This window comes from Entelurus aequoreus, linkage group LG19 (genome assembly GCF_033978785.1).
Source record: "Entelurus aequoreus isolate RoL-2023_Sb linkage group LG19, RoL_Eaeq_v1.1, whole genome shotgun sequence".
NCBI classification, from domain to species: domain Eukaryota; kingdom Metazoa; phylum Chordata; class Actinopteri; order Syngnathiformes; family Syngnathidae; genus Entelurus; species Entelurus aequoreus.
The window spans coordinates 10,192,356-10,209,010 of NC_084749.1; the positions used below are offsets into that span (position 1 = coordinate 10,192,356).

The 16,655-nt window shown below is 35.0% G+C and overlaps 1 protein-coding gene across 1 annotated transcript in view; it reads right to left on the minus strand.

Moving 5' to 3' along the window:
- Positions 1-12,351, minus strand: part of LOC133635099 (mucolipin-2-like) — a 29,086-nt gene extending 16,735 nt beyond the window's left edge. The window contains exons 1-8 of the mRNA XM_062027869.1: positions 12,204-12,351; positions 9,441-9,594; positions 7,744-7,917; positions 6,149-6,305; positions 4,196-4,274; positions 4,040-4,136; positions 2,667-2,766; positions 2,424-2,536 (exon numbers count right to left, since the gene is read on the minus strand). Coding sequence (XP_061883853.1) covers positions 2,424-2,536; positions 2,667-2,766; positions 4,040-4,136; positions 4,196-4,274; positions 6,149-6,305; positions 7,744-7,917; positions 9,441-9,594; positions 12,204-12,247 — 918 coding nt within the window. The 5' untranslated portion in view covers positions 12,248-12,351. The remainder of the gene's footprint in view (positions 1-2,423; positions 2,537-2,666; positions 2,767-4,039; positions 4,137-4,195; positions 4,275-6,148; positions 6,306-7,743; positions 7,918-9,440; positions 9,595-12,203) is intronic.
- Between the last annotated feature and the right edge of the window lie 4,304 nt (positions 12,352-16,655).

Consider the following 16,655-nt stretch of genomic DNA (forward strand, 5'->3'; position numbering starts at 1 on the left):
TTGTTCACTATTCTTTATTTATTTTAAATTGCCTTTCAAATGTCTATTCTTGGTGTTGGCTTTTATCAAATAAATTTCCCCAAAAAATGCGACTACTCCAGTGCGACTTATATATGTTTTTTTCCTTCTTTATTATGCATTTTCGGCCGGTGCGACTTATACTCCGGAGCGACTTATACTCCGAAAAATACGGTACATATATACAGACACGTATACACACATCTCAATCATTAGGGCTCCACTCAAGTTTGGTCCCGGGGTGCCAGAAAGGTCTAAGTCATAAAACATGTTAAAAAGTTGGCAATACATTATTATTCAATCTCTAGATCAACTTCAGTTATTTATGTTTTATGCTCTTTTTTTAAATCAAAGAAAACCCGTTTTTTTTCATGTCAAAAACACAAAATATGCAATATTTTACCAAAGCAATATTTCAAAGATGAATATTTGATATGAAGTAATTGGAGCCTTAAAAAAGTCAATAATTCATATTTTCCACTAAAATTATTGTGGATCCAAAGAAGCCCCACTCATAAAAGTGTTGAAAATGAGTACCGTATTTTTCGGATTATAAATCGCAGTTTTTTTTCATAGTTTGGCCGGGGGTGCCATTTATACTCTGGAGCGACTTATGTGTGAAATGATTAACACATTACCGTAAAATATCAAATAATATTATTTATCTCATTCACGTAAGAGACTAGGCGTATATCAGCAATCGTCACACACACTGTCCGGATTCAGAAAGGCTGGAATAATTGAAACTGCAACTGACGATGACTCTGACGTAAGCGACGTACCGATAGAAGAGGAAGCGGCGCATTGTCTACGTTTGGAGTTGGCAGAGTTGTTTAGAAGAGACACAGAGGAAGAAGATTTCATGGGATTTAGCGATTAGGAGTGACAGATTGTTTGGTAAACGCATAGCATGTTCTATATGTTATAGTTATTTGAAGGACTCTTACCATAATATGTTACGTTAACATACCAGGCACCTTCTCAGTAGGTTATTTATGCCTCATATAACGTACACTTATTCAGCCTGTTGTTCACTATTCTATATTTATTTTAAATTGCCTTTCAAATGTCTATTCTTGGTGTTGGATTTTATCAAATAAATTTCCCCAAAAAATGCGACTTATACTCTAGTGCAGGGGTCGGCAACCCGCGGCTCCGGAGCCGCATGCGGCTCTTTGACCACTCTGATGCGGCTCAGCTGCATACTTGCCGACCCCCCGGATTTTCCCAGGAGACTTATGGATCTCAGTGCCTCTCCTAGAAAACTCCCAGGGCAAATATAATCCTATTTCCACTCTAATTACTAAATTAAGGGCGTGCCCTAATTGCACTGCAGTAATTGTCCTGTATAGCATTTACAAACAGCGTGCCAGCCCGGCCATATGTTGTATGTAGTTTTTACTTGCACACGTAGGAGACAGCAAGGCATACTTAGTCATCAGCCACACAGCTTACACTGACGGTAGCCGTATAAAACAACTTTAACACTGTTACGTTACAAATATGCGCCACACTGTGAACCCACACCAAAAAAGAATGAAAAACACTTTTCTGGAGAACATCCGCACCGTAACACAACATAAACACAACACAACCAATACCCAGAATCCCATGCAGCCCTAACTCTTCCGGTCTAGATTATACACCCCCGCTACCACCAAACCCCCCCACACATCAAACCCCCCCCCCCTGCGTCGGTTGATATTCGGGAGTCTCCCGGAAATAATGAGAGGGTTGTCAAGTATGACGCTATCAAGCGACATTCATTCAAAACTCGCGGGCCGCACTAACATCAAATTTCCATATTAAGGTGCGTGCCGGTGCGTGTGTCTGAGACCCCTGGTTAACATAGCACAAAGCAATTTAAGCTTTGTATGCGGTGTTTTTCATTTAAAAAAAATTTTTGTGGCTCCCATTATTTTCTTTATTTTGTGAAACTTGCCATAATGGCTCTTTGAGTGGTAAAGGTTGCCGACCCCTGCTCTAGTGCGACTTATATGTTTTTTTCCTTCTTTATTATGCATTTTCGGCCGGTGCGATATATACTCCGGAGCGATTTATAATCCGAAAAATATGTTTCTTTTTGGGGATTTTTACTTTCAAAGCTTAATTCTCTAAATCAAATTCAGATGTATCCAGGGGTTATCAATGACACTTTTAAATAGAAAAAAAAACAGCCTGCATGGCAGCTTTGTGTGTTTAGAGTCAACATTGTAACTTTTTCTCTTTACATTTCACCTGCTTGCTCTTTTATTCCACTGTGTTCTGTTCTGTTTTTTGGTTTGTTTGTTTTTTAAGTATTTTCAAAATGTGCTGTTAAAAACTTAGTAGCCCCTGGGCCACACTTTGGACACAACCTGTTGTAAAGTGTGTTTATTTGCAGTACGGCAACAAAAGACACCGACCTGCAGCAAGCTGACGGCGAGCACGATGGAGCGTGTGCACAAGACAGCGGAGGTGATGCACACCCCAATGACAAAGGCGTCGAACACCAGGAGATAGTGCGTGTTTTTCTGGGCTGAAACACAGTTAGCAGAAGTTGCTGCTGATAAGGCAGAAGAGAAACGCCTTAGCTGCCACGGTGAGCATCTTTGGCTGCAGCAGCTTCGTGAGCAGGAAAAACACAACATGGAATAAATCCTTTCTACCTGTTCCAGATATCTTCCAGTCTCGGCACTCGCTGCTCTGGGCATCGATGTCCAGAAAAAGTTTCACCTTTCCACTGTGACACTGGTTGTCAAAAGTGATCTGGGAACACACAATATCATCACCACTTTCTTTCTTTCTTTTAGTTTATTTCGAACAAGAACACACTTACAGCATAATAAATCACACAATTTCATATCATTTCTGTTTACATCATGTCCGAAAAGGAGTAGGAAGAAGCAAAGCTTATTTAATCCTACCCCTTTCCCACTTCAGAGCGTTTACAAATATATACATTCATTTACTCACCTTTTTATAGTAAAATGACATCCGTGAATGAGTAATACAACGGTTTTGTAATATGTAATTAGTTAAGTCAGTCATTATTAACACACTGAGATGAAGAATATCTTATTTTCAATAAGGTTGAAAGTATTTATCATAGTTCTTCTTTGTACTTTGTAAGCACTATTAATTTGAACAACCTCTTAAACTGGATCATATCAGTACAATGTTTAACTTCTTTACTTAATCCATTCCATCATTTAATTCCACATACTGATATGCTAAAGGTTCTAAGTGTTGTACGTGCATACAAATGTTTTAAATGAGATTTTCCTCTAAGGTTTCTCCTCTTTAGTTGAGAAGAATTTTTGTGCATTATTTGGTAACAGGTTATAGTTTGCTTTGTACATCATTTTAGCTGTTTGCAATTTTACCAAATCATCGAACTTTAATATTTTTGACTCAATAAATAAAGGGTTTGTATGTTCTCTATATCCAACATAATGTATCAGTCTAATTGATCTGTTTTGTAACACGGTTAACGAATGTAGCGCACATTTGTAGTTATCTCCCCATATTTCTGCACACTGGATGTGTTATGTTGTGCCCCACAAGGTGTTTGTGCTGTAAGTATTACACACTGGCTGTTTGATTGTAACATTCATCTTAGTTGTAGCTTCCATTACCAGATTTGGAAGTGTTGAAATCGCCATGTAAAATCGCTAATGCTGATATCAGCCTGTATATGGCAAATTCAATGTAAATTAGCATCAAGCTAGCACATTTTGAAAGAGTGGAGTCTAACTTTATGTTGGAGCGTTTTTTGCCAAGCATATTTGCTTAGTTGGTGTTGAAAATGTCAACATTACTTAGAGGGAGTCCACATTGTTCACGAGAGCCCGTGTTTAATCTGCAACCGTGACGTCCCGTGCAACAAAGTTATGGAAATATGGCACCGTTGGATACGTCGACAACGTTGAAATAATATCTAAACATTTATCCAAGAAATTATGGGAAGGCTGCTGATGGTGTGTTTGACAGAGAAGCTGAGTGCGTGCTGATTGCCAGGAGATGACGCGTGTCAACGTACCGTAATGGAGAAAGAGTAACAGTCTGGTAACTCTCGTGAGCGAACCGTCTGGAGGTTGATGCCTTTTACCTTGAAGTTTATTTTCATGTCCACTAACCTGAAGAGGAAGATACAGAATATCACGACCGGCACTAATCCAACAGGTGTGAGGAGTACCTGTAGAAGTCCAGGTCGAAAAAGGAAGCGTTGGAACTTTTCCATTCATGTGCCCTCTTTGGATCGAGTGATAAACAAACTATAGGCGAGAAGATGAAAAGGAGAAAATACTCAATAAAATTGTTTGTTTACTTCTGATACCGATATTGGAGCTTGGAGTATCAATCAAAGTTGACTTCTATAGCCCTCAATCACAAACGAGTATTGGACGGTACCCATATTCAAGACTAGGAGACTAGATGTTAGAATAATTTTATCTAAGTTATCACAAAAACTTTGTGTTGAAATGAGTTCCCAGCGAGAAGACCAAAAGCTGTCTTTGAAACCTACCAAGAAGAAGGCTTGTAAAACTCCACTGTGTAAGGAGGGGAGCAACATGAAGGTGTTTCTGTTTTCTTTCATGTATTGTAATCAACAGAAAGATATTGTTTTAACCCAAAGACTACAAAGCGGAGAGAAGGCAGGATCTGCCCAAGTTCCAGACGACTTCTTTTTTAACCTCCTTTTTCCGCTATTTTACGAACCTCTTTTTGAACTGTTTACGAATCTCTTTTTGAACTCTTTTACGACTTTTTCCGTGAACCGTTTACGACCTTTTCTTTTGAACTGTTGTAATCAAAGGCGATGGCTGTTTACGACCTCGTCCCTTAGAAGCAGCTGTTGCCATGTGGTCAGAGAAAGTCCAAATAAAGGGGGAGGCGTACAATCTTTCGCCAGAGCGTGCTGAGACACAGTGCAAGGGTACAGTGTCCGTGCGTCTCTCCTCAAATTGAGCCAAATTTTATTCTGTCTGTTTAATTCTTTGCTTCTTGTCTTGTTTAATAGATGTCATCAGGGTTTGAACCTGACACTAGATGTAAAATACTAGATTATAATAGACTATATGTAGAAGACTAGATTATAGACTACGTGTAGAAGACTAGATGTAGAAGACTAGATTATAATAGACTATATGTAGAAGACTAGATTATAGACTACGTGTAGAAGACTAGATGTAGAAGACTAGATTATAATAGACTAGATGTAGAAGACTACATTATAATAGACTAGATGTAGAAGACTAGAAATACACGATTAGATACAAAAGACTATAAAGTACTAGATATAGACGACTAGATACAGAAGACTAGAAATAAACAATTAGATACAAAAGACTATATAAAAGACTAGATATAGAAGTCTATGGCTACGTTCACACTGCAGCGTCGGATTTCCAATTCAGATTTTTTTGTCAAATCCGATCTTTTTAGCGGCCCTTCACATTACCAAAAAAACAAATTACATTTTTAATGTGAATGCAATCTGACCCGCATACGGTCATGGCGCCGCACACAATGCAGTGTTTACGGAAGTAAACATGCCTTCCACTCTCGTCGGTCTCAGTACTGGCACATTTGTGGCAATTTCAAGGATTTTGTGCAATCAAAGTCAACATTTTCTGAACAGAATTATTGTGCGTAGAAGATTAAGAAAGAAGCGTTTTGGCTCTGGCAGTTTTACGGGATATTTTACTTCGATGTCTGAGCGTGTCCGTGGGCGAGCAGTCAGAGACAGGAGTGCTGGAACTTTCACACAAGTTCCTAAAACATTTTATTTTCACCTGTTTTCTGCTCCGTTGTCAACTAGTTATTTTGCAACCGTCTGTTTTGGAGAATAATGATGACGCTTATTGCTTTTTGACGACGTTCTGGTCAGATGAACGCGACCTGAGCACGGGAGCGTTCACATTGAAGAAGCCTGGCATATATATCTGATTTATTAAAGAGGCCGGGGTCGGATATGAAAAACACGAACATGAGAAAACCAGATACACGTCGCTTGTCGGCAAAAAAATGGGAATTGACCTCCAGTGTGAACAAGGTCTTGGATTGATACACCACTGATGTACAACTCAAACACACTTAAGTATTTTCTGCCAACGAACTAAATGCAGGTTTTAAAAAGGTGGTCTACTTGTCTCCAATTGAGCATCTATGTCGTAGGCCTGGTCGGAAGGCTGGATGCTGCCTCTCCTGTAGAGGTTCTTGCAGACGACCAGAGGCAGCAGGCGGCCGTCATCATCCTCAGCGTAACTGATGGGACCCACAGAAAGGCGGCCCAGCTGGCTGTACTGTAAACAAAGATGGCGCCACTGTCACACACCAACATGGATCCAAAATACCTTCATGTCACTTTAAACATTTCAATAATCTACATTGTTATTATTATTACATTAGTTTATTTCAAAGAGGACAACGCAATTTCATGAAAACTAGAGATGTCCGATAATATCGGACTGCCGCAATTATCGGCCGATAAATGCTTTAAAATGTAATATCGGAAATTATCAGTATCGGTTTCAAAAAGTAAAATGTATGACTTTAAAACGCCACTGTACGGAGTGGTACACGGACGTAAGGAGAAGTACAGAGCACCAATAAACCTTAAAAGGCACTGCCTTTGCGTGCCAGCCCAGTCACATAATATCTACGGCTTTTCACACACACAAGTGAATGCACAACAGCCATACAGGTCACACTGAGGGTGACCGTAAAAACAACTTTAACACTGTTACAAATATGCGCCACACTGTGAACCCACACCAAACAAGAATGACAAACACATTTCGGGAAAACATCCGCACCGTAACACAACATAAACACAACAGAACAAATACCAAGAACCCCTTGCAGCACTAACTCTTCCGGGACGCTACAATATACACCCTCCCCCCGACAGTCCCAGTTTAAAAATACTGTATTTTTTTTAGAATGGAACAGTGATAGTGCCTAGGTTTTTTTATCCATAACTTTAATTGCTTGTTTGCACAATATTTCCAATGCTTTTTTTAACTCTGACCAGCCTGAGACCATCTGGTAAGGCAATAGTTGAAGTGGCTGAAAATCATCGAATGCAAATACAATTTTCATTTTGAATTGAACGAAAACTTGCGAGATTGATTATTTTACACAATTTGCCAATATGGGCTTTAAAGGAAAGCTCTGGATCTATTAACCCAAGATATTTAAATTGGCTGACAATTTCTATTATTTCTCCATTAATATGTACATATGTCGGGGTCAGATGACACTTTTTTTGTTTTAGTTACATACATGCCTACAGTTTTAGAAAGGCTTAGCTGCAGACAGCACTCCTGCAACCAAGTTGTAACATAGGACATTGTTTTCGTGAGTTTAGCAGCATCAATGTCTTTGGAGTGACCATGAACGAAGAAATTAAGCATTCAGTTTCATGACAAACAGTGGGCAAATCATTAATATAGAGGCTAAATAAAAGGGGGCCTAATATTGACCCGAGGGACTCCAGAGTTTAGCCTAAGAGTCAGATCTGCAGTTAACTGATACAGTGTTCGATCATGCAGATACGATTCAAACCAGCTCACAGCATTTTGAGAGAAGTTAAATTGAGAGCTTGGTAAGAAAAACAATGATTTACTGTATCAAATGCTTTCCTGAAGTCCAAAAACACCACCCTTACAACTCCACCCTTATCAAGAAATAATTGTATTTTGTCATTGTCGTCGTCATGGGCATCAAAGTTTGACTCGCCTGCTCCAGGACATGAAAGATGCTGTCATAGACGCCTTGTTGCGTGTAGACGGCCACGCAGTAGTCGTCCTCGTCCACGCCGCCATAGTCCTTCAGGAACAAGTTTTTCAGGGCCATGGTGTTCTCCTCCTTGTAGGACACCACCAGCTGGTTGTTGAGGCCAAACAATACCAGCTGAAGGTAACAAACATGAGCTTGATTAGAATTCTTACTTGTGACATCTCATGAAAAACTATCAACAACTTCAGGAAAAACAGGAAATGTCCAAAGTAAGGCTTAGGGAACATTTGTGTCCTGTCGCTCATGTCTTTTATTAAACATTCACATACAATTAAACATTAGAACACAACTAAGAACTGGAAATGGCCGACTATATGTGTTTATAGTCGGAGTGTAAATCTTTGGGCTCGTAGCGATTCTATCCGATTCCGATTCCTGGGGTGACGATTCGATTCAAAATGGATTCTCAATTCAAACCAATTCCCGCAATGTATTATTTGGTATAATAGTTATAATGGAACTTTTTCAAAACAAGTTTCAGGTTAGAAAAGCTTCTTCTTATTGCATAAAGATGGCTTAAAAACATTTCTTAAAATTTAAAATTAATTTCTGAAAATTATGAATGGGTTCAGAATCAAGATGAATAAGGATCGCGATTCGAGTGTGAATCATTTTTTTTGTGCACCCATAGTTTTTAAAGTAGAGTACACTTATGCCTTAAAGAAAAGTGTTTAATGGCGCTATCTGCAGGTGAAACAAAAAAGAAGAGCAAAGAAGCCCGCAGAAAGATGCATTGACAAGACGTGATGTCGTGTGAGTACAATGCTGTGTACTGTAATAGTTTTTTAATGTGTAAAAACTTCATCGTAAATGTGTTTAATAACTGTGAGAGGCATATTTTAGGTTTGAGAGCAGTGGTGTCAAGCTTGTTTTCATTGAGCGCCATATTGCAGTTAGGGCCGTTGGGAATTGGAACGGGATCGAATCATGAGGAGCCCAAAGATTCACACACATAATTATTATTAGACAATATGTTTTGGGTGGATCTTACGGGGTTTACTGTGACATTCACTACGCCAACCAATGGCAGGGATGCTTGGAACTCAAATGTTGACGTGCAAATGACAGCATAAAAATGAGCTGAGACACAGCTCTTATTTCAAAACACTCTTAAATTGAGGTTTGATTGTACTTGGCCGCCCTAATACCGTACGTCAAAAAACAGCTGCCTAGAAGATGATCGTCATAATTTCCTTCTGCCGTCACGGATTTGCTGATGTCTCACGTCATGTTTTGAAGTCAAATTTGAGGGATATTTTTCCACAAATCTTTGTTTGAACTGCAAATTATGTGATGTCTGTGACTTGTAAGTTTCTTATTTTTACACTTGTACAACGTTCACCAAAAATCAAATGTTAAGCATTTCTTGTACAGTTAAACAATAAATTATCTATAAAGTAATTTTCCTTTTCAATCATCAACTCTGTGGATCTTTTTGTTGGTTTTGTTTCCACCAGAAAAAAAAAACCCAAATTACATTATTGCGTCAGACAGAGGAAATAATTTAAATGCTGTCAGCAGCAGAAGAGATCAAAGTTCATGTTCATGCTTGTATAATCAAACGACAATAAAACAAAGTGTGTGGTTTGGTACAAGATAACAAATGTGTGTTCATTTATTCATGTTCAGGTACGTACTTGTGTGGTGATCATGACTATCTTGAGGATTTGGACCGCCAACTTCCATGGGATGTGTCTTCTTGCCCTGTATTTCTCACACGGGCTCATGAAGTAATACTTCAAATCATCCCTCAGCCTCTCTTCTTTGATCAAGTCCACAGTTGTGGTTGAGCTACAAACAAAGTATCAACATGTTTTACGGTCTAAAGAGACAAAGTATCAACATTTGTTACGGTCTAACAAACAAAGTATCAACATTTGTTACGGTCTAAGAAAGTAAGTATCAACATTTGTCACGGTCTAAGAAAGTAAGTATCAACATTTGTTACGGTCTAAGAAAGTAAGTATCAACATTTGTTACGGTCTAAGAAACAAAGTATCAACATTTGTTACGGTCTAAGAAAGTAAGTATCAACATTTGTTACGGTCTAAGAAAGTAAGTATCAACATTTGTTACGATCTAAGAAAGTATCAACATTTGTTACGGTCTAAGAAACAAAGTATCAACATTTGTTACGGTCTAAGAAAGTAAGTATCAACATTTGTTATGGTCTAAGAAAGTAAGTATCAACATTTGTTACGGTCTAAGAAAGTATCAACATTTGTTACGGTCTAAGAAAGTATCAACATTTGTTACGGTCTAAGAAAGCAAGTATCAACATTTGTTACGGTCTAAGAAAGTAAGTATCAACATTTGTTACGGTCTAAGAAACAAAGTATCAACATTTGTTATGGTCTAAGAAACAAAGTATCAACATTTGTTAGGGTCTAAGAAAGTAAGTATCAACATTTTTTACGGTGTAAGAAAGTATCAACATGTGTTATGGTCTAAAACAAAGTATCAACATTCGTTACAGTCTATATACAAAATATCAACATTTGTTACGGTCTAAGAAACAAAGTATCAACATTTGTTACAGTCTATATACAAAATATCAACATTTGCTACGGTCTAAGAGACAAAGTATCAACATTTGTTACGGTCTAAGAAACAAAGTATCAAAATTTGTTACAGTCTATATACAAAATATAAACATTTGTTACCGTCTAAGAAACAAAGTATCAACATTTGTTACCGTCTAAGAAACAAAGTATCAACATTTGTAATTTTATGTCAGTTTTACTCCTCATACTGACATGTTATACATTTTGGGTCAGAGTTCTACTCCACATATTGATTTTAATGCCACATTTACTCAATATACTGAGATACGAACACAGGGAAATAGTTTTTTGTGTCAGTTTTACTCCACATACTGACATAGTATACGTTTCGGGTCAGAGTTTTACTCCACATATTGATTTTAATGCCACGTTTACTCAATATACTGAGATACGAACACAGGGAAATTGTTTTTTGTGTCAGTTTTACTCCACATACTGACAGGCTATACGTTTTGGGTCAGGGTTTTACTCCACATATTGATTTTAATGCCACGTTTACTCAATATACTGAGATACAAACACAGGGAAATTGTTTTTTGTGTCAGTTTTACTACACATACTGACATGCTATACGTTTTGGGTCAGAGTTTTACTCCACATATTGATTTTAATGCCACGTCTACTCAATATACTGAGATACGAACACAGGGAAATTGTTTTTTGTGTCAGTTTTTCTCCACATACTGACATGGTATACGTTTCGGGTCAGAGTTTTACTCCACATATTGATTTTAATGCCACGTTTACTCAATATACTGAGATACGAACACAGGGAAATTGTTTTTTGTGTCAGTTTTTCTCCACATACTGACATGGTATACGTTTCGGGTCAGAGTTTTACTCCACATATTGACTTTAATGCCACGTCTACTCAATATACAGAGATACGAACACAGGGAAATTGTTTTTTGTGTCAGTTTTTCTCCACATACTGACATGCTATACGTTTTGGGTCAGAGTTTTACTCCACATATTGATTTTAATGCCACGTTTACTCAATATACTGAGATACGAACACAGGGAAATAGTTTATGTCAGTTTTACTCCTCATACTGACATGTTATACGTTTTGGGTCAGAGTTCTACTCCACATATTGATTTTAATGCCACGTTTACTCAATATACTGAGATAGGAACACAGGTCAAGTTTTTTGTGACAGTTTTACTCCACATACTGACATGCTACACGTTGTGGGTCTGCGTTTTATTCCACATACTGTTTTTAATACTACTTTTACTCAACATATTGAGATACTAACATAGGGAATTATTTTTTTGTATCAGTTTTACTCCGCATACTGACAATGTTAGTGTTGTACAGGCATATAGATCAACCAGCATTAGTATGGAGTGTTGTTGTTGTTGTTTTTTGCATTTTTAGCTGTTTGAAAAAGTATCAGATGGATGCATTTCCAAATACAGTAGGAGGAATCTGACAGGTTGTGTTAGTTTGAAGACGAAGACAAGAAAACAAAGCATTTTTGTGCCTACAATTAAGAGCAGAAGTGCAGCAAAAAGTGCCAATGGTGAAGGAGAAAGCAGAAGTGAATAATTCAGTGGAGCAAAGTGTATGTTTTTCAAGAAGTCCATAAGGTGAAAAAAAGACACTGGTTCCTTTCAAAGTCCAAAGTTTCTTCAGGAAGTTCAATATTTACCTTTAGTGTTGACTTTTAGCGTCAGGACATATTTGATTCATCAGCTGCTAACTGCCAATAGCTTGATTAAGTAGCATGGCTCGGCAATATCTATCTGTTTTTTTAATCCCATCAACTTTTTGAACACTTCCTCTTTGTCTGGCAGCAACGAGGAAATAAGACGCTTGAAAATGAAACTGACCTGACCGAGTTGCTCCTGTCCAGATATCGAGTTAATAACTCCATGGCGGCTCGATTATGCGCGCGACGGTCAATCAGCGTCTTCTCGACAGGTACCAGCTGGGATGTGCACAGGAGCGCGCGCCTGCCAGCCGGCCAATTACCGAGCGACTTTGCAGACACGTGTCTGACTGCCAAACTGTGAGCGGAAGTGTGATCCCAGTGTGTCTTTAAAGGCACCAAAGTAACATAAATATTAGGGGTGTGGGAAATAATCGAATCGCGATTCTCACGTTGTGCGATTCAGAATCAAATCTCTTTTTTTTTAATCGATTTATTTTTTTAATTTTATTTTAAATATTTTGTAATTTTTTGTAATTATTTTGTAATTTTTTTTTTAATTAATTTTGTATTTTTAATTATTTTTACATTATTTTTAAAAAAAATTTTTTAAATTATTTTAAAATTATTTTTAAATTATTTTTAAATTATTTAAAAAAATTTTTTTATTTTTTTTAATTATTTTTTTTAATAATATTTCTTTAAATTTGTAGTATTTAAAAAAAAAATTCAATATTTTTTAAACAATTTTTAAATTTGTATTTAATATTTTTTTAATTGTTTTTTAATATTTTTTTATTTTTATTTTTGTGTAATTTAAAAAAAACGTTTTACAATTCTTTTTTTAATTGTTTTTAATTTTTAGCAAAAAATTTTTTTTATTTTGTTTTAATTTTTTTATAATTTTTTTATAATGTTTTTGTAATTTAAAAAAAAAAAATTTAAATATATTTTTTTTAATTGTTTTTCCTTTTTTTAATTTTTAATTTTTATTTTTTTTTATTTAATTTAATTGTATTTATTTTACAATTATTTTTTTTTAATTGTTTTTAATTTTTAGTAAAAAAATTGTATTTTGTTTTAATTTTTTTATAATTTTTTTATAATTTTTTTGTAATTTTAAAAAAATTAATTAATTTTTAAAAAATACATTTTTTTTAATTGTTTTTCCTTTTTTTAAATTTTTTAATTTTAAATATTTTTTAATTTTTTTAATTTAATTTAATTTAATTTTATTTTATTTTATTTTGTATTTTATTTTTTTATTTATCAATCTAACAAAACAATACACAGCAATACCATAACAATGCAATCCGATTCCAAAACCAAACCCGACCCAGCAACACTCAGAACTGCAGTAAACAGAGCAATTGAGAGGAGACACAAATACGACACAAAACAAACCAAAAGTAGTGAAACAAAAATGAATATTATCAACAACAGTATCAATATTAGTTACAATTTCAACATAGCAGTGATTCAAAATCCCTCATTGACATTATCATTAGACATTTATAAAAAACAAAAATAAATGAACAATAGTGTCACAGTGGCTTACATTTGCATCACATCTCATAAGCTTGACAACACACTGTGTCCAAAATTTTCACAAAGATAAAATAAGTCATATTTTTGGTTCATTTAATAGTTAAAACAAATGTACATTATTGCAATCAGTTGATAAAACATTGTCCTTTACAATTATAGAAGCTTTTTACAAAAATCTATTACTCTGCTTGCATGTCAGCAGACTGGGGTAGATCTTGCTGAAATCTATGTATTGAATGAATAGAGAATCCTTTTGAATCGGGAAAATATCGTTTTTGAATCGAGAATCGCGTTGAATCGAAAAAAATCGATTTTGAATCGAATCGTGACCCCAAGAATCGATATTGAATCAAATCGTGTGACACCCAAAGATTTGCAGCCCTAATAAATAGTAAGGATATTTGATTTTTATTGCCGTGTGTTTTTATCAGTTCAGCAGATATTCCACCTTTATCAGATTTGGTTTTGTCTGTGAAAAAAAATTGGCGAATAAATAATATTTAATGATAAATTATATTTAATGATGTGTGTATTGATTTTATTGCTATTTTTGTGTATTAAATGAGCAAAATATCATTAAAAGTATGTTGAATGTCACTAGAAAAATATAATTACATGATTAAAAATATGTTTTATTATTTATTTCTTATTTAATATTTTGTGATGAATTTATTTGGCTTTATGTTTATTTTTTTTAAATGATACATTTATTTAGTTACGTCATTAAATGTATATTTAAATGACATTTTAATGTATTTAAATCATAGAAATGCCAATAAACCAATGCAAAAATGTTATGGAAATAAATAAAAAACCATTACAAATATATTGTATATTATTTATGAAATGTGTTTATTGGTTATGGAATAAATCAACAGAATATGGCGATGCTAAATGTGTTTATTATGGGTTTCGCAGTTGAATTAAATAGTAAGAAATTTAATTAAATATTTTATATCTTGATTAATTACTTCCGTTTTTGATTATTTATTAACTTCATATTATTCAATTTAGTCACAGAAAACATAAATATGTAATTACATATTTTTAAATTAAAAAATAATACATATATATCCATCATTTTTTGGCACAAAACTCCTTCATTATTTAGCAATAGATGTTAATGATTAAATACATAATTTAATTTAATTTATTTTGATTTAATGGCATATTTAATTATTTGAATACCAAACTATTGTTAAATAAATCTAAATGTCAGCAGAGAAATGCCATATAACATTTTTTTTTTAAAATCCATTAAAAATGTTAATTGATTTCACATAATTTATTATTTGATATTTTGTTATCAATTTAGCTGGATGTTTATTATTTTAAATAATGAAAATATTTTATTAATTCACTACGTTTATATTTTAATAGCATTTTAATATATTTAAATAATCAAAATTGCAATACATCACTATAAATGTCATGAAAATAAATATAGAATCATTAAAAATATACATTGATTATGAAATGCGTTAAATGGCTAATGAACAAGTATTTAGTATATTGTTTCATTCAGGCTGGTCAGAGTTAAAAGAAACCCATTGGAAATCTTGTACAAACAAGCAATTAAGGTTATGGATAAAAAACCTAGGCACTATCATTACTGTGACATTCTAAAAAAAAATACAGTATTTTAAACTTGGACAGTCTTCACACATTTGCAGACTTAAAAGTGACCTATAAAGTACTGCAGGAATTGGCTCCAGATCCTCTGGCAGAGTTCATCAGCCAAAGAAACAGCCGTGAGCGTGTCACTCGAGGCTCCGTCAGAGGTGACTGTTATATTCCTCTGCACAGGAGCACTTTAAGTAAGTGAGCCTGGTCAGTATGGAGTGCAAATGTGTGGAACTCAGTACCTGAGGAGGTTAAAACTGGTCACAACTTACAAGGCCTTCACAAAAAAATTGAAAAATGTGGCTTATCAACGCCTACAGCTGCCAGCACTAACAGATGAGCCTGTTTTGAGGCTAAGATAAATGTTATGTTTTGATGTTGTATTTTATTTTTTATCATATTGTATATGTATTGTGTGTTCTTTTTCTCTCTCTTTCTTTTCTTTAACTTTTAAATTGTAATTGTACTGCCTTTTTACATCATGGCCACGGGACTACAGATGAAAACTGGCCTTCTGGCTAATTCTGGCTTTTTTAACCATGTGTAGTCATGTGCTTTATGAAATTGCATTGTCCCCTTTGAAATAAACTAATCTCATCTAATCATTATAGTTGTTTAAGATTGTGTTTCACAATTTGATTAAATAATGAGGAATTCGATAAAGTATTTCACATCTCAAAATGACATATTTTGATTATCTATTTTTTTACTTGACTTGAAATTATTTTATTTTGGCCCAGAAACAAAAACATACAAAATGGCACCTTTGAAAATACTTGACATACAATAGAGCAGTGGTTCTCAAATGGGGGTACGCGTACCCCTGGGGGTACTTGAAGTTATGCCAAGGGGCAGGGGCGCCGAAAAGGGGGGGTAAAGGAGACGGATTCTACGGGCCCATGATGGAGGGGGGCCCAGAGAGGCCCCTAATGATGATGAAATTATAATGTTGCCGCTGTGTTGGGGGCCCTGTAAAGATTCTTTTCATGGGGCCCAAAATCCCTAGCGGCGCCCCTGCCAAGGGGTATGTGAGATTTTTTAAAATATTCTAAAAATAGCAACAATTCAAAAATCCTTTATGAATATATTTATTGAACAATACTTCAACAAAATATGAATGTAAATTCATAAACTGAACATCGAATCAAGTAGGCTATTCCATTCATTACAATGCAACAATGCAATATTCAGTGTTGACAGCTAGACTTTTTGTGGACATGTTCCATAAATATTGATGTTAAAGATTTATTTTTTTGTGAAGAAATGTTTAGAATTAAGTTCATGAATCCAGATGGATCTCTATTACAATCCCCAAAGAGGGCACTTTAAGTTGATGATTACTTCTATGTGTCGAAATTTTTATTTATAATTGAATCACTTGTTTATTTTTCAACAAGTTTTTAGTTATTTTTATATCTTTTTTTCCAAATAGTTCAAGAAAGACCACTACAAATGAGCAATA